The sequence below is a fragment of the Uloborus diversus genome, chromosome 4 (assembly GCF_026930045.1).
Source record: "Uloborus diversus isolate 005 chromosome 4, Udiv.v.3.1, whole genome shotgun sequence".
Taxonomy (NCBI): domain Eukaryota; kingdom Metazoa; phylum Arthropoda; class Arachnida; order Araneae; family Uloboridae; genus Uloborus; species Uloborus diversus.
In genome coordinates this window covers 143,402,264-143,426,508 of record NC_072734.1, presented here as the reverse complement: position 1 = coordinate 143,426,508, position 24,245 = coordinate 143,402,264, and the positions used below count along the sequence as shown (strand labels likewise).

At 32.5% G+C, this 24,245-nt stretch overlaps 1 protein-coding gene across 1 annotated transcript in view; it reads right to left on the bottom strand.

The window, feature by feature from the left end:
- The window catches only part of LOC129221098 (putative sodium-dependent multivitamin transporter), a gene marked incomplete in the record, with an annotated part of 32,421 nt that extends 14,000 nt beyond the window's left edge, over positions 1 to 18,421 (bottom strand). The window contains 7 exon segments of the mRNA XM_054855544.1: positions 921 to 1,056; positions 3,016 to 3,156; positions 5,696 to 5,850; positions 6,010 to 6,129; positions 7,994 to 8,059; positions 10,340 to 10,690; positions 18,195 to 18,421. Coding sequence (XP_054711519.1) covers positions 921 to 1,056; positions 3,016 to 3,156; positions 5,696 to 5,850; positions 6,010 to 6,129; positions 7,994 to 8,059; positions 10,340 to 10,684 — 963 coding nt within the window.
- Positions 18,422 to 24,245: the final 5,824 nt, after the last annotated feature.

The following is a 24,245-nucleotide window of genomic DNA, read 5'->3' as shown; positions in this document are numbered from 1 at the left end:
AATGGTGAACGACTAAGTAAAGTTACATTCGTTTATATCATCTAAGAGTTGCACAACTATTTAATTATTATTTACTAAAGATCAACTATGTAATTCATTAAATAAAACGAATATTATTTGTAAGTTTACGTGTACTATACTGATTCAGAATCCATATATTCCTCGATAATTGATAATAATTCCAAGTTTAATCGGATGTGCGGAACCTTATGGAGATCTGTCGCTAACAATTGAAACAGTGGTGTCCAACTTTTTTTTTTACACGAGGGCCGCATTTTATATTAAAGTGGATGTATAACGGAAGATATAAAATTTGAATATTTTTCCAGATAACACGGGAAAGGTAGGAAATTACAAACCAAGTTATTTTATCTCTACTTGATGTGTATTATTTATTTAAGCAAAATATGCATCTGTTTTTTAGAAAACAAATTCTAAACATGTGGCTCCAAATTTGTAATTCCGAACATTTACTGCTTTTATCATTTTAGTGAATAGCAGTAGTATGCTGCGGAAGCAATTTGACTGGTTGTGCTTCAGTGAAGGTTGCTACCGAATTATTTAGCACTATTTCGTGATTGTTTTGGACGGTATTCGATTCAAATTACTGATCCAAGCAGGCTATTCCATTACTTGACCAAAGAGGCCAAACATGGGTTATTTTTGCTGGTTGAATACGTCCCGCGGGCAATGGGTTAGCCACCTCTGTATTAAAAGATGATCAGCAAACTCATTTTATTCAATAAGAAACTTTTATTGCACGAAACAAATGAATACAATAAACACTGCATTACGGAAGGAAATCCCTTTTTTGTAGTTAGTTAAAAATTAAACTGTAGCAAATCCGAAATTTGATATTGAAATTGTCAATATCCTATGTATTATTAATTTTGTTTTAAAGACAAAGAAATTAATATCACCTGATCTGCAGAAGATATGGGTTTTTCTGGAGATGTCATGGGGTTACATTTAGCATAATAGGCGTACAGTACAACACCTATGAAGCAGTTAAGTACTGCAAAGACTGCCATAAGCGGAATGTTCAAATAAATTGCTCTAGAAAGAGAAAAGAAAAACACGATACACGTTAAATACCTTTTAAATCCTTGAAGTGAGAAACAAAAGAAGCAACATTAAATAGCATAATTTCACTGTAAAAAAATGAGCAAACTTTCTCGATAAAATCGGTGGCAGCTTAAATGTTTCCACTGCTCTGGGGTAACTTAACTGATATAACTGGAATAAAGTTACACATCGCTTGTGGAATGTTACACCATGGTAATGTAACTATAACGTAACGTCTCACTCATTTCTACGCAAGGTTACAACCGTATTTTCTGTAAGTGCACGAAAGGTTACACAGTAGCACAAATAAAGCTTTCATCTGACTTTCTTGAACGGGTACTCATTTTCATTGTAAGTAGACTTATACTTCATGTTCACTATTCGATGGTTTAAATTATCCAGATATATTAAATGGGCAAGTAATAATTTCTTTATAAAGTACAAAAATAAATTAATAGGTTACAATTCATGAAACTTCGTTAAAACAATAAAAAAACAAAAATTGATCTAGGGGATTAGATTTACAGCTCACTTTTAATTATTCGTTTATTCAGTACTAGTGGTACCCGCACGGCTTTGTCCGTAATAGAAAAATTAAAAGATCTTTTGGTTCGCCTGTATATTTACAAATAATGTATGGTGAATTTTCTCATCAGTTGGCTTGTACCCATGTCACAGTCACACGTTATGATAATTTCGTATCTCGCCAATTGGCTTGTGCCCAATTTACAGTTCCACGTTATGATAATTTCGTAATTTACTCGTCCATTTTATAAAAATTTTGTTCTTATAATTTGAATATAAAAAGAACCACATCGAATTTGCGAAAAATCGCTTTGAGGTACACACCCCCATGCTACAAACTAACTTTGTGCCAAATTCTATGAAAATCGGCCGAACGGTCTAGGCGCTTTGCGCGTCACAGAGATCCAGACATCCAGACATCCTACAGACAGAGGGACTTTGAGCTTTATTATTAGTAAAGATTTACCAAGTTTATGCTTTTTCACAATGTATGTACATCTATTATTTTAAAGTTATTTCAATATAAAAACAAGACAGTTTCATTGAACTAAGAAATGAAATAACCTAAATGGTGTGCAAACCCACACCGCGAATCTCACAGACAGGTCGCAAAGCAAGAAATTTTACCGCTCGGCCACAAAGGCCAATTTTCTTTTTTTTTTCGCTGATAAGAGATTTCTTGCTCTGCGTCGATTCGGATCTTTACAGCTGCACTTTGAATTCTACTGAAACCATTGTGCAAGGTCCCTCCAACAATTTGAGTTTTTTAAACAATGATACTACACACTTCAGAATTTGTTTAACGTTACACCCGTTAATACTGGTAACCTTGCACATTTTTTTACAGTGTTGAAATATGTAACGAAATTTCAAAAAAGTTGCTCCTGAGGGCAATAAGAGCAGTAGAATTAAATACATATGCAATAAAATATAATTTATCGTAAGTTACTGTAACTTAACTCAATTAAAGTCGTGGTGACCTGATCGATAAGGCATCGGACTTGTAACCAAAGGTTCGATGCCAGCCGGCCCAAGATCCTCCGTGTTCGCCATTGGTTAATGGGTTACGTTAAATATGTCTTGGTCAGAAAGTCCTCCAAGTGAAACGATGCCTCTGGGGGTCCTGGATCAGGGATTATTCGGGTTCTGATTTTCGATTAGGAAATCAAAGCTGTCTTCTAAGCCCCATCCAATTAATTAAACCACAAAATAGTGGTAGGTACGACGATCCCCGGAGTGTTAAGTATTAAGTAGATGAGCATAAGCAATGAAAACTAATACTTGTATAATGCTTTTGGATGGAGCTCCCGTCTCTGGAATTTTTTTCAAGTAGTTCTTAATTTTTACTTTACAGAACAAAGTACGTATTTACATCTGAAAAAACTACGCATTTAGAATAAGGTAATATTTTGAAGTGGTACTTACTTTCTAGATCTTGAAAGATTTTGAATTGTCAGTAGTCTTTGCACTTGAATTTGACTTGTTCCATAAATCGATAAAGAATTAATCATTCCGTATAGAAACAAGTTGATCATAGTATAGCGAATAACAGGATCAAATTTCATTCTGTAAATAAAAAAACAATAATAAATAGATTCGTATTGGGTTTTATTTGTTTTTCAGAAAACTCACTTTATTTGACGATTTTGATTCCAGAAATTAATGTTCTCTTCGCTTAAAAGCAGTAGATTAACTGCTTAAGTTTACGAACTATACCTGGTAGTGAGTAACTCCACCGTCACGTGTGGGGACAATTTGAACTCAATTTTACCTCATATTTTATATACAACCGCTGACAATAAATTCGGCGAATAATCCTTTAACATTTACGTTGCTGAATTAGTAACCTCCCATAGTATACCGCTGAGATTTGTTGTAAACTTTGCAAGAAGCCTTATTCATGAATGAGTTTAAAAGCCTAGCCCCTTTTCATAGGACAACAGTCATATTATCAAATCTTTTTCCTTTCAAAGCCAGTTTGAGTCGTGGGAATAAGAAGAAGTCAGGATGATTGAGATCTGGTGAGTACGGTGGCTGTTGAATTTGCCGCACTCTCGTTTTTTTGCCAGGAACTGTTTAGATAGATTTTAAATGAATCTTTTCTTTATTTATTATAATTTTCTCAGTTGAGAACCAACGCTCTAAGCAATGAACAAGTCTTACATGGAACCCAAACGACGCAAAACTGAGCAATGGTGGATGGGGCGGATGGTCAATACTTGCCGCTACGTCAGTACAGCCTTTTGTTTCGCTAGTGTTGCCAGTTCGGCTGTTCTGACTTCATTCACTGCACTTTAATGTTAGAAGCTGTATAATACAAATTAGTAATAAAGACTGAACTTTAAGGTTATTCCTTAACTTTAAGGAATAAAGTTTAAAGTTAAAAAATAAATGTATAAAAGTTAACCAAGTAAAAGGACTTCACTTATGTGACTTGTTCAGCAAAAAATGTTTTTTGAATACATCTTGTATTTTTTACATTTTGAATGAAAGTTCATTTCTCACGAGCACTCACACAATTTTGGATAGCTTTAGAATTCTCAATTTTAGCAATATGCCCTCCAAATACAGGGGAGACTGTTGTACCTTGACCAATGGTGTACCTTGCGCCAAACCAAAAAATTTTAGAAGCGGTCCAAGGTACAACAGTCTCCCCTACTGTTGTAAATTGTGTTTTTACTTATTTTGCTTCCCTAAATAATTATTTTTTAGTTCTAGTTTTAAGAAAAAACACATAGTGAACGTACCACAGAAAATTAAATTTGTCTTGCTCTTGATAAATACGTATTTCGTTTGGAAATCTTCAGACAAAATGTCTGCTTTTTCTTAGAATGGTCCGAAAAATAAACCTTGTGTCTTAAGGGGAAACCTTAGTTCCTGTGGGGACCAGAGATTTTTTTTTTTTTTGTGGACCCTTATTTTAAGACACAAAAAATGTTGAACTGATTTATAATAATTATTGCTAAAATGATCTGTGTCTAACGCATATTAAAATAATTTAATCATATTTAACACCTAATTAAAATTGATAATAAATTTTTCCATGTTGAAGTTCTGCATCTTTTTTTTTTTTTTTTTGCAATAATTTCAACATGCCCCTCCTAAGGTTTTAGAAAAATACAAGAGAAGAGGAGCGAAATGTATGCAATTCAAATGGTTTCGCCGTAGATTTACAAAAAAAAGGGGGGGGGGTTAGTTTTTCAATCCATTTTGTTCTTTTTTATTTACAATTTAAGGTTAAAATTTTCTAATAAAATTCCTGTTTTGGAGCCAAAAACGCCTCGCACGTTTTTAATTTTCATTCCAATAGATAGAACTGATTTTTTAAAGCATCATGATTTTCATTCGAAATTTCTTGGTTGATTAAAAAGTTTTTAATTTAAGTTAAAACAAGAAAAAAATTGTTCTTATATCTTGATGTTCTTTTGCTTGTTAACAACCATTTTGTACCGTTTTTGCTCGTATGAGTTATTTATACACTTCTGAAGGAAAAATAGTTTTTTTTTTCTTTTTCAACTTTTAAGAATTTCTCGTTTTTTCACTTTCTTTTCCCCTTTAAGCACATTTTTGATTGCAGGTTCCGAGTTTTTTTCTTTTCAAAAATTTGTTTTGCTCATTTATTTTATTTTTAGCGATATTTTCACAGGAGTCCCATGTTTCGAAGATAAAATATTAGCACGAGCTGACTCACTGATCGTTTTTTAGTTTAAGTATACTTTTTATTGCTGAATTGGATGCTTGTAAAACCATATAGAGTTGGATAAATAAATACCTTTGTGCTGAACAGTAATGTCTGCTGTAATTTGCAAATTTGTGCTTCTTTTAACGTTGTTCGTCTTACATTACATATCGAGTTGGGTCAGATTTTAAAAATATAGCTGGAATGTAATGGTGATGGTTTAGAAATGTAGTACAGTAAAACCTGTGTAAGTTGACCACTTGCGCTGCACTACTTTAGTGGTCATCCGGTTCATTGATGGCAACCTTACCCTACATTTTTATGAAAAAACAAAGCTAACTTAACTTAAAAAATACGATAAATTTTGTCTTTTTGTGTGAAAGTGAAACTAAACATAAACTAAAAGAAAAACATAACATCACAGACCCCGGCACTGAAAGTCTTTCTCCTTCATCAGCGATTTTAAAAACGGATTTGAGGCCTCCAACTTCAATGCAGCCTTTAATTACAACTGCAATAACGCACAAAAACATAAGAAAAACTTGAAAAACATCTGTCCACAGCACAGCTTTCATTCCCCCCTAAAATTCAAAGAAAATACAGTTAACTTTTTTGTTCTCAATTTTATGCATTTAGTTGTATGAAAAATTTTATGCAAAGATTCCTCAAAAGAAATTTTTGCATATTACATTTACAGCATGTCGCACTAGTATTGTATATTTAGTGTGAAGAGTACTTACTAAAGCGCAGTAGAAGGTGCAAACAGCAGTTATGGATACAACAGACACCCACATGGACAGATTCGTTACTGCATTTAAAGCAAGACCTGGAGCATAAATTACTACGGCCATAAAAAGTACCTGAAATAGCAAATGTTTTGAAACAACATATAGAATGCAGAATTAATGATACATTAAACGCTTTTTTAATTTCCGTTATTATGGGTTAACATTTTATAAAACTCAAACCGACGTATAGTAGCAGCTAATGTTAGTTTTTTAATTGTTCAAAAAATACTTTTAAAAATGTATCTTTTAGTACTTAGGTCAAAAGATACCTCCAATAAAATGTGTTAAAAACAAATCCTCCTGGGAGTTCAGGCATTATACGTGCTTTAACTGTTAGTAAGAAACAAGTGGTAATTTTTTTTTGAAACCGACCAAAAGTTTGCACAATGCCTTAGAAAAAAAAAATAATTGGAAAGTGTTTTTGTAATTTTTTTACGTCAAATATTCTTTTCCATGAATTTTATTATAGATACGAATTCTCCTTCAACTTCTTCATTTATACATTGCTAAAGAAATTCATACTAATTTCTCGAATGTTTCAGTCGCACTAAATATTTACCGAAAAGAACTACTAACTCCAAACACTGGTTTGAACCGTAAGTCATAACCATTCTCGAAGAGACACAATAAAAAAACGACACAAGTTATGTACTTATTTAAAGAATGGGTTTAAAAAAGACGCGAACGTCAGTTACGGTAGATGATCAGGGAAAACCGGCTCCAGGTGATACACTAGCTTCATTTCTTTAGTGTATATGCACACAGAACTAAGAGTCTTATGAGAAAGTAACAGACAAATGGTTGAGAAAAACTCAACCTGTCAGCGTTGTGAAGACTACGCAGTTCCTAATCACACCATTATAATGATGCTAGGTTAGGTTTGCCCACACTATAGACTGTTTTGACCTACTTCAGTCTTCTTTTGTCTGAGATTTATTCTAAAGAAGTCATTTCTTGTGCACCAAAGTAAATTCTTTTGATTGGATTTCAACCGTCGTACAGGGTGTTTAAGTAATTTTATCATGTTAAGCAATGTACCACTGTGTTCCTTGGTTCGGAGGTATGATTTTACCCTAGAGAAGTTGTTTATATTCACAGCTGTCTTTTAACCTTTTCTGAGTTAGCCTAACTGCGATTTTTGGGTTAAATTGATTTTGCGCGTTTGGATCAAGTTGACAGGGGGGGGGGGATTCCACTCCACAATTTAAGCGTTTTTTCTTTCAGAATTGCTGAGAAATTACCAAAAAAAAAAAAAAACCCTTGAAGATAGGAACTATTTCTAAAGTCATTGAAAGAGCGTAATGCTAAGAATGTATCCGTTTTTTTTTTTTTTTTTTTTTTGTTTGAGTTAGCTGTAAATCAGATTTACAATTTTCATCTATCTCGGATTAACACTTCAAACATCTCATGCGATTTCTCTTTATGAACAACTCTTAAAAACTTCATCTTGTAGCTTATTACGTGAGTATAACAGTTTATTAATGTGTATAACTTGACCCGCGTTGGTCAAGTTGATACAGTCGAAAAAAATTGTTAACAATTTCGTATATGAAAAAATTATGTCTAGAAAGGTTTTGATTTCATTATTTGATTTAAAAATAGTAAGAATATTACATAAAGTTTTGTATTGGTGCTTAATATAAGTGAAAAAAATAAGAAAAATGGAAATATAAAATACATAAGATTTTATAGAAAAAGCCCGTCTTTCAGTGATCACCGTAACTGCTTTTATGTTTAACAATTTACTTGTCACTGTACCCAGTCTCTGGTACTGTGAAAATAATCAGCACAATTGATTGCTCAAACAAAAAGGGAAGTGAGATGCTATGTTTTGTGTGTAATGTAAAAAATATATGTTTCAATGTATTGAATTGTAAGTTTTTTTAGAATCGTAAAGAATAAGAATTTATAGTAGTTATTTTATTGTAATACTTACCGATTGTACAACAAAAGCAAAAGAGCACAATTTTCGGGCTAATTTTCCAAACCGTCTTTCAAGGTACTAAAAAAGAGAATAAAGATTTGTTTTTGTATTAAATATATATACTAGAAGAACCTGGCAGATGTTTGCCTATCTATAGATACATATTTTATTTCTTTATGGTGGGTTTGGATGTTTTAATCTATAATGCGTTTCACAAAATGTGGCAAGATGAGGAATTAATCATAATAATAGACTTTCTCTTGCTGGTAGAAATTGATGAATAATAAACAATTAAAATATAATTTTCATGAATGAACAACTATTGAGACTATTTTTATGCAATCGAAAGAAATTTAAATGGTTTAATATAATACTTACAGTTAGCTTAACTTATGAGGATAAACAATATTTTTGGTGTCCTGATTCGGCGTACAAATGTACAGAGTTTTTGATGTTCCTACTCTGAAGCTATAGCAACATAGACGTTTTCTAAGATGGCAAGGTCCTAATACCAAATATTTTTTCCTCCAATACATAATTTAAGTTTTCTTCATTCACCCCTCCCCTTCTCTCCTAGGTCCAATGGTGAATTTCTAAATAAACTAGCTAGCAAGCCCGTCATTTAGGGGGGGGGGGGGTCAATTGCCCCTCTCCCCGGCTTTTGAAAAACTACTGTTTTTGCATATAATTTATTCAAAAATACTCGGTGCTACTTGCACTAGTAATAATTATGAAAAACAATAGTTATTTGCGTTTGTTTCCTTTCTCAATGAAAAGAACTCATAACACATCGCACTTACGCGATAAAAAAAAAATAGAGCTCCATCCTTACCATAAAACTAAAACAGCAATAAGTTAATTTATCACTTAGGAAAATTCCAAGCAGCAATAGTTTACTTTAGCCGAAATGTTAGGTGGAAATTTAATGATAACATTATGTAAATGGATTTTTTTGAGTGGGATTTTGGAAATCTTTGCGAGCATTGAGCAATTCCACTTTTTAATGTGAATCCTAAGTAAGTTTGAAAGAGCCAAATAATAGTCGTTGAAAAGTGAAAGCACGACATTTATACGACATTTATTTATTTATGCATGGACTCGTATTAAAGAATTTTCAAAATATGAAATTAAAATTCCTTGTTTAAAATGATTACGTATTTATAATTGTTATTAATATTTATTTATTTATTTTATTTTATTTATTTATTTATTGCACATTGTATCTAACTTTTCTTATGTGGTCTTTGAGTAGGAACTGTTAAAAACGTAGCGGTATGTAATCCCGCGATATTTCTCTTAATCATTTTGGAAAACTTCATTTATTCTGGGTTCTTGCATTGAAAATGTGACTTAATTTGCTACAATCGTTTTGGGATGCTTTGCATAGTGCCCCATCTACCCTACTTTGAAAAAGGTACTTACATATTATTTTGGCACTAATTTTAGTCCAAAAGAATATGTCACCGATTGCGGAGTTCAGAAAATGGAGCTAAAAATTGTTGTTCGAACTATTTTTAAAAGGCGGAGTACTTTATATATTGACTAAAGCTTTTAGGTTCTTTTGTTGGTGGTTAAGGAATCAGTCAAAAAAGAAAAAAAAAATAATAATAATAATACTAAATAAATAAATAAATAAACAACTAAAAGTATATGTTTTGCACTTTAGGCAATGTTGTTTCGGTTACTAAGATTTTGGCGCTACCGGCAAATTTCAAACACTAATTGTTTTATTTTGTTTACGTTGTCAAAGTCGAGAAACATTAATATGTAGTCGTTGGCATCAAAAAACGGTGACAATTAAAAAAATTGCCTAGAGTTCAGTTATTGAAATCCTTCAGCAATTTGTTTTCTTAAAATCCATTGACGTTTGTGTAATAAATAAGTGTAAAAACCGCCAAAAAATTAAAAAGTCATTAACTTGTATTACAAGGAAAGGGAAGACACATATAAATATTTTTCCCTTTCTTTATATTTCAAAAAACATTATCAAATTGTCAGCATGAAAATGTCCCCATGATTGAATAATCTTTTTTTTGTGACATGGAATTACTGAGACATTTTTAAAAATTATTTTTTTACTTTCTGATATTTCTAAAAAAGTTTTCAACCGTTCACGTGTGTACCTATAGAGGGTTGATGTTTAAAATTGTGCTGCATAAAGTAGTTTTATGATATCTCTCCATTAAAACGAATGAGCAGGCTCGCTCCCTCATTTGTACTTTTTTTCTTCTTTTTTCAAGCATTTATGGGCCCATCCTGAGGTTTTGTATCATATGTATATAGCATTCCACAAAAAAGCAAATGGTGGTAAATTAAAAAATAATGCATTCATGAGAATTATCGAAACGGAATACTTACTTCATATGTTGTTGGTGCTTGAATTTGAAAAAATACTGGTAGGAAGATAACTGATGCCAGAAACGTGCCAACCACAGCACCGATAATAATAAAACTAAAAGCAGTTCCAAACCGGTAAATCTCAGCTGGTAAACCAAGTACTACAACACCTGATATATAAGAAGCCATGAGAGAAAATGCTACAGGAAAGATGGTCATATTCTTCCCTGCCAACAGATATTCATCAATTGTTCTTTGCTTTTGTCCTGCAAAGCGGAAATAAATACCAATGCCTACTGAAACGAGAAGCATGAATACGATAATGATGTAATCCAATGTTCCCAGGATAACTTTATGATGTTCCATAATTTTCTGAAACATAAGAAATTAATAAAAATTACCAAATGAGATCTATCTCTACATATTGCATAGGTAATAAATACAAGGTGCGGTAAACTTTGCAACATTAAATGGAAGTAAGCTAATTTCTTTTCAATGAGTGTGTTTTTTTCTCTTTGTCTCTCACTTCAGTTAGAAATCAATTTATAATCAATCTCCTAGATTTTTATTTGGGGGAGGGGGTGATTTTTACAATGTCAAGCAAAATATCTGTTATTTTAAAGCTGTTTTACCAAGGACAACGACAGTTTGTTTGCTTGATGTACCTCAGAAAATGGGGTTCGATGCAATATGCTGTTTCAAGGAGCCTGGAAATGATAGTCGGCGTCCAGAAAGGGCACAAAAACGAAGAGTGAACACTTATGTTCATTGTGAGGCCAACAAAAAGCAACAATGAAATCCCTGAGTTTCCATGAGAGCGGTCTATGGTGAAACGGGAATATATGACCGATCAGTGCGGCTAAGGGCAAAAATGGAGCTCAGACAAACATTTTACAGATTCCAAAAGTTCAGTCTTTATATTAAAACAACAAACTCGTGCTGCTCCTAAGATGCCAGAAAATTTTGAGACGGACCGCAAGTCACCGCTGGGAGATATTCCTTTCATTGCTGAGAAAACTCTTTACTGTTCAACCAGCTCATAACTCTCAAAACGATAGAAGTTGGTATACAGACACTCCATGCACCTTGGCAAATGCTGAATATCACCAAAATTCGAAATTGGTCGTGGTGTGTGGCGGAATTTGTACAAGCGGCAAAACAAAAATCTGGTTTTTGTGGATGAATTCGTCAAAATGAATCAAAAAGTGCACCCGCGGGGCATTTTAGAACTTGTTGTACTTCTGTGAGCCAATAAGTACTTAAGCAATGTAGACTGAACGTTCCTTTTAAAAACTTTTCACCAGCTCACTACCCCAAACATACCAGAGTGGTGTAAGGTGCATTTTCTTGATAATATATCTGTAGAGAAGGGATTCTACTGTATAGACCTCAATCTCATGGATTACAGTGTATGGCCTGTTTTCGAGTCTAGGATCTAGCCTAAATGACACAAAAGCATGGACTCTCTAAATCAATTGCTTTGGCAGGAATAGGACAGATTAAGGTAAAAGACTTGAGACCAAAGTCTGAAAATTTCAATAAGCGATTGCGCATCTGTATAACTGTAAACGTCGGCCAGTTAGAAAAGAATTGCATTTATTGATTACTTAAGATCTACTCATATTACTACTGTTTTTTTAAATTTATTTATTTTTAATAAAAACAAATGAAAAATTGCTTGTCCGGTTTTTTTTTTTTTTTTTTTGCCGAACCCTGAATATTAATTATAAATAAGATTCTTGTATGTTTGTTTGTCTACGTGTGAGCTCCGGGAAAACGGTAAGACCATTGAATATAAAATTTGTTTCATAGATGTGGTTTTTGCCTATTATTTATTCCTCTTTACCCTATTTCCGATAAACGTGTATCGTTTATTAGAGTATTGTGAATAGCGAAATTCGTTTAAGTAGAAAATAAAGATGCATTGGTGTAATTTATGCTACATATCTATGCAGTATTTTTTTTTTTTTTTTTTGAACGAAAGCAAATACAGTGAAACCTGTGTAAGTTGACCACTTGCGGTGCAATACTTTGGTGGTCAACTTAGACAGGTGGTCAACTTATAAAGGGGGTAACGATGATGATTATTATTATTTATTTATTTATTTATTTATTTATTTTTTTGTAAGTCTTGCACCATGCATTCATTTTTTGCCTAATTGACACTTACTCTTTCTGTTCAACTCACTTTCATTGTTTAGCATTACTTTGAATCAATAATATAAAATGTTATTCGAATATTTTTAGAGATTATTTTCCCAGAATGATGTATAGTATGTTATGAAAATTTAAAATTTCAGTAAATTGATCAAAAAAAAGTCTTATTGTTTATGAAAAGTTAATCATTTTATATTAATAGTTCCTAAAAAATTATAGTTAATCAAAAAATAAATTTTTTTTCGTTTAACAACAAAAGGAAAACAAGTTTGGAGAATAAAAGGGTTCTTAGTAGTTTTCCCATGTGGTTAAACTCAAAAGGAGGTTTAGTTATGCTGCTGTTTCATTAGTTGGTAAAATGCTGGTCTGGCATCAAAAATATTCTTGGAAAGTTATAAAAAAAATAATAAAAATAATAATTTGTTGAATAAAATTTTTAAAAATAAACCAAGTGGTCAACTTACAAAGGGTTTTTTACAATACTCCAAACCAAACTTGGGGTTTATTAGTGGTCAAGATAGACAGGTGGTCAAGATAGAGAGGTGGTCAAGTTACAGAGGTTTTCTTTCATTATATAAGATAGGACTAATTCCGTTCCTGACAAAAGCGGTCAACATAGACGGGTGGTCAACTTACAAAGGTGGTCAACTTTACAGGTTTTACTGTAGTATATATATGTGTATATGGCGCACTAGATACAGACTAATTAGAGAAAGTGGTCGAATTTTGCGCATTAATGTAATTATGTGCCCTTATATTTTCTTGCCCCCGTAATACAATTGGCCATGTGGACGATATTGCCCATATTCAGCACAGCTTGAAAACAAAGGGCCTTGTGTGATTAGTTTTGCGTAATAATAGGAAATATACTCCAACCGAACACCCATTAAGTAGAATATCAGCATTTACAAATGCCTGTCTTAGCAGAAAATTCTCCGCAATCCTTGTGGCTTAATTCTGTACCACAGCAATAAATTGCCAGATATTTAACTGTTACTGGCACTAATATTTCGACGTTGTGTTTGTATTTTTATAATTCAATTACCAATTAATGTATAGTATATTTTCTCAAAAATCATCAATGACGTGCTCTTAAACAACAACTTGGTTCCAAAGCAGTTCGGCCTTCCTAAAATTATCTTCTCGAGCTTGAGAAAATCTCCTCAGTGTCAACATGGAAGTCCAATCAGAGCAGTATGTAACTGTTCTACAATTGAACGATGGACGAGGTTTAATATTTGATTGGCAACAATACTTCAATATGCAGGTATAGAGTCATTCCACGTCAACTGATTTTTAACATTGTCAGCAACCAACCATCTCCAATTTAGATGAAATTTTACAGAGATGTAGACATGCTATAGAAACGAAACTAACATACGATAGTTTTCAACTTTCAAGATCCAAATCTTGGGGATCTGAGATCCCTCAAATAAATTGCACCAAAATTGGGAATTAGCTTATAGTAACGAATTGTCATGCTTAGAAGCTTGCAGAACATTTTATTAAATTAGATGCCTGAAATCTAGAGAGCTTACAATAATTTTGTTTGTTAATATGTTATAGTATTTTTGTGTGAGTTTCAGCTTATTAACTTTTAGGTAGTGCGCATGAACAAATCGCAGTGGAGATTTTTTTCTTGTATTATAGTTTGTCATAAACTCTAAACAAAAATAACTCAAAATCACATTTTTCGTAATTCAGTTTTCAAAACACTCGCTGTCAATGCGTTGCAGTTGCCGAGCGTAAATGCTCCTATCGGGATACAATTTTTTTTCAATGGTGTTCTTTCATATTATGAGAGAAAAAAATGTCTGCCGTTTACGAGAAAATCTAGTTTTACAGTAAAGTGGATGAATCAAATAACGCCAATGTAGACCAATAAGGCTCCTCTCCCCATTTTTCTATATTGGTTAGCAAAAATTCATTAGGTCGTGATTTTATCGTTATCAGAAAACTAAACTGATGATACAGCGTTCAAGAAGTTATTTGTTATCAACAGACAACAGTTTAGCAACCGTTATTACAAAAGGGTCTTGTTGAAATTGCCTGATCTTATTTTATAGTAAATTCTGTTTCTTCTTATTACACTGTAGTTTACTGGATTTAAAAAAAAGTTGATTGTTCTAGAAAGCCTTATTTATTTAGTAGACAGATTCAAAAAGAAAAATGTCGCCGATTTGATAAACCTAAAAAAGTAGACTGTAGCCTCACTGTTAAAACTACAGGATGCATTCGGCACCTTTCAGGGGAGAAACGCTTGTTCACCAGCGGCACCCAATACGGAGCCGAAATCGCACCTCTAAATAGGGTGAAAAACAGGCACCTTTTAAAAACTAGACAGCCGGAGTGAAAAAAAGGATCCTTCGGAGAGAGAAATGGCACCCTTACTATAGATCCTCCTCCCCCCTCCCCCGTATTGTGTGCGTTTTTAAATACAGTTGTGTACCTTTTTTTTTTTTAGTTTTGTTTTGATTTATGATATTCTACGTTTTGGACATTTTTCACATTGAACTCGGTATTGGAAATGATTAAAACATGTAATTACAGCATTTGATCATATTTCAGAGTTTTCAACATAGTTAAGAAGTGCTCATAGCGTTAATTCATCTGATCGTGCTCTAACTCAGTGTTTCTCAACCTCTTTTGACCCACGGGCGCGGTAAAAGCAAATGAAAAACTTTGCGGACCGGTGAAATCTTTATCGTTTTCTTAAAGAATCATAAAATAAATAATATGAATAATAACTCTGGGGTCGTTAAAAAACATGTGAAAAAATTCAGGGTTCTGATGTTTTTTTTTTTTTTTTTTTTTTTTTACAAAAAGTAATGTTAAAAATTAATAAAACAATAAATATCTACCCCTTCACTTGTATCAAAGATCTGTCACAAATACGTTATAATTTAAAAACGAGTAATTATTTAAAACATGTGAGAAATTATACATTTACTAAAACTTGACGTATTCCGAAAATGAAGCATAGCTGTACTTATGGATTATTTAAATGATGAGCCAAAAATATTCAGGGATATTACAATTACGGAAAAACAAAATCGTTTCATAAACGTTAATCAAGAGTAACAAAAGAAACTGCACATAAAGTTTTTCAACAGTTAAATAAAAAACCAAAAGAAAGTTCTAACGCTCTCGAGGACTGCTAACAGGAAATAATTCTAACACTTGAATGAAAAAGCAAAAAAAAGAAAAAAAGAGCTAGACTGAGAGAGATTTTTTTTTTTCGCTATCTTTATGTTATAATCTACGAAGCACAAGAAACATTTTTATTAAGGTTCTTTTGGTGACTAATAAAAGCTGCTTATCGAGTATTCAAGAAAATAATGACAGATATTTTTAGTAGCGTTTTGAATGATGGAAATTTCACGATAGTAACGGTAAACGAGAACTAGAAGACTAACGGTTACTGTGAAAAGCAATAAATGCACTTTTAAACACTTAACTATGTTTGAAAGCCCTAAAAGCTACAAAGTGATCAAAAGCTGTACTTACTTGTAATTTCGGATAATTAATCCTAGAAAAGTTGGGTTTTAATCCAATAGTGTACTTCATTCAATGTGGAAGACACACAAACGCAATCATCATTTGTCCGCCATATTGAGGTGGTTGAATGTATGTCTAAGGCAAAAAGCGCATGCGCAATGAGTCTTTCTGCGATTGCATGATGTTCTGGCTCCTCTGCTCTATTTTCTAGCCTGTGATGCACCTTCAGGCACTATGCTTTCACCTTAGAGGGAATATTTTCACTCGTCTGGAACCCCTGCTTTTAACAGTTTAATAAGGCCATGGTTGACACTATTAGGACTCTGGTGTCTGGTCTCCTTATTAAGACACTTAAGGGTCCGGTCAAGGATATGATCTAGTGCTGAATATGCTGCACATATGTACACGAACTGTGTGCAGGAGTGACCAAAAAAACCAAAGAATTTGTTATCAGCGCCCCGAATGTGAGCAATGATTTTCTCCTTTCCATTGAAGGCACTATGAAACTTTCAATATTATTTTTGATTTTATCAAATGTGATTTAATATGTTTTCGTGTTGACAACAGATATTTTTAGTGAAGAATATGATAAAACTACAAACTCGTTTTCATAGCAATCATCATCTGTTATACAAAGATTAACGGTTTTTCAAGCTCATTTTTTTTAATTCTTTTCTGAAAGAATACCATAAAAAAATTCTCATAGGATAAAATCTGTTTTTTTTTTCTGATGGTGCTGAAAAAAAAAAGAAGGTGGCCATTTTGCGCTACAGCGTTTTGAAGCAGACCATATTGCATGTGAAGGATTTTGTTAGCCACTTTGGATGACAATATAATTGCGAAATTAATAGTTACCCTCCCCAATTGTAGCCATTAAAAGCTTATTTTGACCTTAGAATTACAAACTACAAGTCTTTGAAGCATTTTTGCTTACAGTTCATAGGAACCCAAAATCCGGGGGGAAATCTCTCAACCAGATTTTGTCGAAAGTTTATATGCGTGCTACACTAGGGTGGTGGGGAAAAATCATATCGTTTTTCTTGCCTTCTTTCTAAAACATGCTTTACATGTGTTCTACACAAAAGCTAATGAGGATAAATTTACAAAATTACTGAAAAGTATTAATAGCCAAAAGTACCTCAAGCTTCCAAAATTTCAAACCTGCAGTGAAATAAAAATTTCTGCTAGCTTAGCTTAAATCTTGAAAATTCGTTTCCCAAAGCTGTCGGGCTATTTTGTAGCCCTGTTTTTCTAACTAATCCTTGGTTCTTAGAACTTAGATTTTGGAAACTGAAAAATTATTTCAGGTAAATTTCAAAGACATGTCTACTTGCTGTAAAATTTCTTCCAAATCGGAGATGGTGAGGCGGGGAAGTTTTGAAAAACCATGTCAGTTCACATGGAATGACCCGATAAGAATGCTAAAATATTTCATCATTTTTAAAATTGAAAAAATCAAAGTATGCTATAGTTTTTACGGAAAAAGCGGGGAAAGTATGATAAAACTTATAGCATGACATTTTTTTGGGGGATATCTTTCATTAATTCATTTTCCAGCTACATTATTAGATCAATATCTGTTTTGAATAGTTAATGTCTCATTTCTTAAACATTATAGTTAGGTTATTCATTTTATAATACTTAAACGTTTATTATTTAGAGAAAAAATCTTTACGTAATTTAATGTATAACGGGAAACATAAAATTACAAGTACCAGGTACTCTTTAAATTTTATTTCGACCTCAACAATGTAGTTTAAACTTAAAGTTTGAACTTAATGGGTCTTTAATATTTGCCTTTTGTTGGCATCGAAAATACTCTGCGAATTGTTGCTGTATAAAGACTACTGAATAATCAATGTCAAAAACCCAGCAGCATTCCAAGTTCAGGTAAAAAAAAATAATAATAATTGAACGTGACATAAACTAAAATACAATTAAATATGAAATTCATGCATCAGTAAAGCAATGGTGTATGAAAATTCTTCACTCATATGCTATTAAAAAACTTGATCACAAATGAAATTTAAAAAAAAATAATAATTTAGTCATAAAATAGTTTCAGTTGCAGTAGTTTTTTTTTTCTTTTTCTTTTTTTCTGTCACTTAGCAAGTTTTCTGTTGAAATTTTCAAACACATTTTTGAAAGTTATAATTTCCTGTGATGCAGTAGTAAAATAAGAATAGTTCTGAAATATTGAGAACATGAAACACTAGCTTACCTTTAAGTTCAATCTCGCAAACTTTTCGGCTACTAAAGGTTATACAAGGTCTAAGAGCGCGCAAACAGTGTTTGTTAGTCTCTAATAAAAAAAAAAGTGCACTAGCTTCTTGCTTAAGTTAGAAGAGATGTCTTCATTGTTCATTTTCTCTTACTCTAAATGTAAACGCATCAATGTATGATAAGATCAACCTTAAACAAAAAATACTAACGGGGAAGAAATTCCTTAGCTATAACCTCATGTTTAGTTCAGAAGACTATTTCTTTTAACTTAACAGCACAAGGGAGAAAGGAGAGAAAAAAAACTAGTTATTTAATCAGAATGTGCGTATGGATATGTTTCTAATTGAGATATATGACTGATGTGTTCACGAAAAAGGACTTAGATACATTCTCCGTTATTCATGTATCCTCGATTCTAGTTCCTAATTTGCTTTAATTATCAGCTAAAGCCTTGGACTGTAACAATTTTCTCGAAAACTTCTGAATTAATTTCCGGTGATCTATCATGTCATGACGCTTTTGCTAGCACTGTTTTCAAAAATGCACTGACAGCTCCTTTTGCTTTTTAGCCGACTTCAAAAATATGAGGTTATGATTTCGTCATGAGGCTTTTTACGAATGTTTTCGAATTGTTCCAAGACTAGTGGACCGATTTGAAAAATTATTTTTTTGTTTGGAAGGGTATACTTTCCAGATTGTCCTATTGTCATTTGTTCTGGATCTGATTAGGAGTCCCGGAGAAATCCAAGAAAGTTTGAATTTCACACGTTGTCGATACGTAATCCAGCTTACGTCAACGGGCGGAATGCATCAGAGGTCACGTGGTTTTCCCGTGACCAGTGTATTTTCACAGCAAAGGTTTTGCCTTCGTCTTGAACGAGAATTCTCGCGGCATATGGATGATTAATTTTTGCCGCTTAATTTTTACTTATATGTGTTACTAATGTTTTACTGCAGCAAATTAAATATATTTTGCTACTTTAACAGCTGAATCAATTACCTTAATATTATTTTAAATTAAAATAGCTTAATTTATGCACTAAAATGTTTTTTTTTCGATATTTCAGTTTTTAAACATATATAGTGTTCAATCCAAGGGGAATTGAATACAGAACACTCTTCCCTTGATGATTTAACTTATATTCTTTAATAATATGTTGTAACTGGTGACTGATTTCTCAAGTTTGACCAGTATTCCTGATTTACTCTTTCACATACCGACAGTTTAATTTGAAGTTAGGGCTATACTAATTAGCAGGCTTCAAAAAAGGAGGAAGTTCTGAACTCGTCGCATTTGTTTTTGCTTTGTACAATGTTCCATAAATACTCAAAGGCACCTATACCGATTAAGAAAATTCTTATTTTGTTCGAAACGGTATTCTTCCCCGGCGATCTAATGGTAATTAAGTCCAGGTTCTGAACTCGTCGGATTAGTTTTTTCTTTGTACAATGCTCTATAAATACTGTACGACAGCTGTATCCAGGAGCGTGCACAAGGGAGGGGGGGGGGCTTGAGAAAGAGCTCCTGTTGGTCTGGTCCTGAGAATGAAGGGAGCACAACATTTTTAAAACTAGGGATGAACTACAGGGGTAAACAATATGGAGAGGATTGGATTTGGATTTTTTTTTTTCTTGTTTGAAACGTTATACTTCCCCGGCGGTCTAATGGTAATCAAGTTCGGGTTTGATGAAATTGTGAAAACTCTTCAAATAACATACTTAGATTTAATGCGATTTGTACTTCATTAACTTAGTATATCGTCTCTCTTAGTTAATTTTGACTAATGATTTTTTTTTTTTTTTTTGTTTAGTGGATAGGGGGTGGTCTAACGTTACTCTGAGGTTCCAAATCTTTGATTTACCCTATTTGTTCTTAAGAGAAAAGTTATGGGTAACAAACCATAAATTTCATGTAATTTCCCTAACGAACGATTAAATATAAAACCCATTGTTAAAAACAAATGCCATAAAACAAAGGTAGGTGTTTTCTTTACCAATAGTAAAATCATTATTATTAAGAGTAATCATAATAAAAATTTTGAATTAAGGATTCTCTGAAGCAAACATAAAATTCATACTAGCGGATTTTTTTATCTTCATCTATATTGGGGTGCTTGAAGAACCATCTTTTATCACGAGTTACGTGACAAGTATTCTTTTGAAACACAAATTACAAATTACAATTTTACAAGTTACAATGTTACAATTTATGATTTAGTTTTACGACTTGCAATTTACAGTTTCTTTGTAGTTTGGGAAACCGCAAACATTTAAATGGTTCTAACCAAATACTGAATCCAGTCTATACTTTTCATCAGGAATAAGATGTATCAATTGTTGCATTTCTGATAACGCTCGTTCATCGGGAGGTTTAGTTAAAAGTTTAAAGGGTTCTAAATCAGATCGAGCTATCACTTCAAGTTTTGACTATGCTGAGAGCTAAGTATACTCGTCCTTTCGCAACGTTCTATTTTCCTAATTCTATGACAGCTTTATCGAGAGTTGTGTGATACGTAATGTTGTGAAATACAATTTACAATGTTACAATTTTAAATTTTACACTTTACAATTTTACACTTAAAGCGATTTCTGTTGTTTTTTAGTGACTCGTGCATTCGTTTTCAGAAAGTGTTCTATCGTGTTAGTTGTTTTCAGACTCATGTGCTCGATGTTTTCTTACTCGACATGCGCGTAAGAAAAGCGTTAACGCCATGTACCACATATTCTATCTTACGAACTTATTTTATATTTGCACCACTAAAAAGCAAAAAAGTGACTCAGCACGACTGAGTAGGTTTAGTTTTCGTCTATAGTTAAATTAGAGTTTAATGCAGGATTCAATGGGTTGTTAGTTACGTTAGGTAGTAGTTTATAAGAGGCCCCGACTTCAAAAGGTTATTAAAAATTAAGAGATCGTATATAATTAAAAAGGTATTTAAAATAATTCATCGTGTAGTAGTTAAAATCAGTGTTTATTTTATGATTGAGTGTTTAGTTTAGTTGATTTTTGTGCTGGAATTGTAAAATAAATTTGATTTCTTGTTTTGGATAGGAAATAGTATGTAAGTGAAATCAGTTATATTTTGCTTTTAAGTTCCTTGGTGTTTTTTGAAGGCGATTTTGTTTTTATTTAAAAGTAATTTATGTGGTAAACTTGTTCTGTATTGACAATTTTTTTATGAACTTTTACATTTATTTCTTTTTTAAAATTGAAGAAGAGACTTTTCGCGGAAGAAGGGCATGGCTAGACAAGTTGATTTAAATATTATGCATTTAGGTCTGCACTTCTATACTTGATCAATTTACTAATACAATAGTGGACTTATTATATTTTTGCATAATGTATAACTCAAGAAACGTACTCTTACTCTTGCTGAAAATGAAACACTTCTTCTTCAATCACTAAACAAATGTTTCCTTGTCTAAAAGGTTTTGTTACATGTTCATGTAACAAAACTTTTGTTTACCAGTGTTATCAAAAGAGGAAGATGATACTTCTTTGTTTTCTTTGGCTAGTGCTCATTGTTTTACATTTGTAGCTAAGTTATTTCTCAAATTTCAAAATCGGTTAATTTTATTTTTTTCTATTTCCTACGTTTCTAATTTCTGAATTATGATTTAATTCTGTCATGCTATGCAAATCATCAATAAAATTCTCACGGTGGTAGTTTTCTTTTTAATTGATCTACCTAAACTTATCAAATTCTGTAATCTTTCTATAATTTTAATTCACACATGATAAAAAATAAAAATGGTTTATAACTGACATACAAAATCTTGCCAAGGGTTTTTAGCTCGTACAATACTAAAACTATAACCAAACACTTTTTGCGAAACTCTTCAGATGATAATGTAAGCAATAAAGTGAAGTTGGTGCACTATTTTGGCGATGAAAATTCTCAGCGTTAAACATTTTTCATTTCATTCTACGATAATATATTCAAGAAAATATTTTGCATAGTGTCTATTCCAACTAAATGCAGCAGTAAAATAAGATTAGTTAAATTACTTATTTTTGAACTAGGCAAGGATGAAATCCCTAATTCTTCTGCTAATGTTATCATATCCTTCTTTTGATATTAAGATTTTAAAAAATCCATATTGTTACAAATTCACACAAAACAATAAAAATAAATCTACCTGGTATAATGCTATCCTCTTTCAAAAAAAAAAGAAAAATGCATCGAACAAGCGAGCATATTCGTTGATAATGCGAAGTTTGTTAATCTAGAGTTTTCTTTGTGTTTACGCTTTCGCCATTTACGAAAATCAACTCGCTTTTTAGAGGGAAATAATTCAAACTAACATTATTTTCCGACTCTCGAGAATACCATTACGGGACGAAACAATTTCATTTTCTGAAAGCAATCTAAGATACATCGAATGCGTTTATAGCTACTCATAACAAACTGCAACAAACTGCCTATGTGTACCAACAGACACACGTGGAACGCAATGTTTTACCTTTTTATTTAATTTTGTAAATCACCGCAAGGTAGCGTATTCGAGAGCTGGAGTTGCGAATTACATTCTTCTGTAAATAGTTGTAAAAATTTTACGAGAACATAACGAGAGCATTCGACGCATTTTACGAGAACATTCGACAAATGAGATGTTTTGATACTTGATTTTTTTTTTCAAAGTCATGTACATAATAAACACAAAAATTGAAACACCTTTTACATACAAACTTAAAGCTTGACCACCGAGTGATGGCGTATGACCTTCATGTGGAAACATTATTTGTTGTATGCTGTTGGTTATTATTTTGGAATAGATAGGATCAGCGAGAACATCCCTCCAAGTTTTAGGTGCCTTCTGGCTGAATCTACCCATTACAAATAATACAAATGATGTTTCCGCTCCAAAGTCATACGCCATCTCTCCGTGGACAAGCTTTACCAGCTCGTTGGTAGGATCTGTAAGCAAAACCACAGTTGTTATGCCTGGCTCAGCAAACATGTTTTTAAATTGTTGGCAGCCAGCTTAAGTTTGATTGTAATTTTTATAAGATTAAAGATAAAATGTTATACCTGTAAAATCCTTGCATTATTAAAAAACTTTTTACGGGTCAAATGCAATTTTTGTAATTGAAATAACGGTATTGTTCTTCAGGACAAAATTACTCTTGAAATAATGCAATTTGCAAAAAAAAAAATCTAAATAAGAACTTTTGTAGAATATTATAGATTTCATATGATTTAGTATTTTGACTCATAACTGCTCTAACCTCATAAAGAAAAGCACACGATTTAATTACAGTTACATTTTCATCTACAAAACGGATTTTTCAGATACATGTATCCAAAATACATTTCTTTTCCTAAGTAATAAAAATATAACATGAAAAAATTTGATAACTATCCAGTATACATTTGGATATCGAACACTGAATAACTGAAAAGTGGATACACATATGAGAGAGTGAAAAGCAAAGGGATATAAGCGGCAACATTAAAAATTTTTAGAAAGCCAGTTAGGTGAACTGCTTGTCTGTATTAGGGCAAGAGATAGGACTAGTAGCCCTAGTAGTTGCTGCTATACAGCATGGTTAAGAAAAACTTTTCGACGAAAGCCTACCCAGGGTTTTATTCTTAAAACCCGTGTTACTCAAAACTTGAAAATGTCCGCTTACATCCCTTTGCTTCTCAATGCCTCATATGAGCTTAAATTGTAACTACTATATCTCAGGAAGTAATACGAGGATTCAAATAATAATAATAATAATAAATAAATAAATAAAATCATATAATAGGAACCTGAATGGAAATAGACGCTGATCTGTTTTTGGCACCAATTTCTTCAAGGGGTTAAATTTAAGTCGATCGCTGTGCGAGTTGTAATTAATTTTAAAGCTTAGGGGTGGTAACTTACTGTTTAGTTAACCAGATACGCTCTACGAGAGATAAATATGAAGAAAAGGCAAGCTAAAGATTGATGCGACAAAAACCAAGCTTTTTTTTCCCTATGACTAAACAGCAATATTTGGGAAATGTTAATTCCTTTAAAGTATTTTCACCTAAGCAATACTAAATACACAAATAAATAT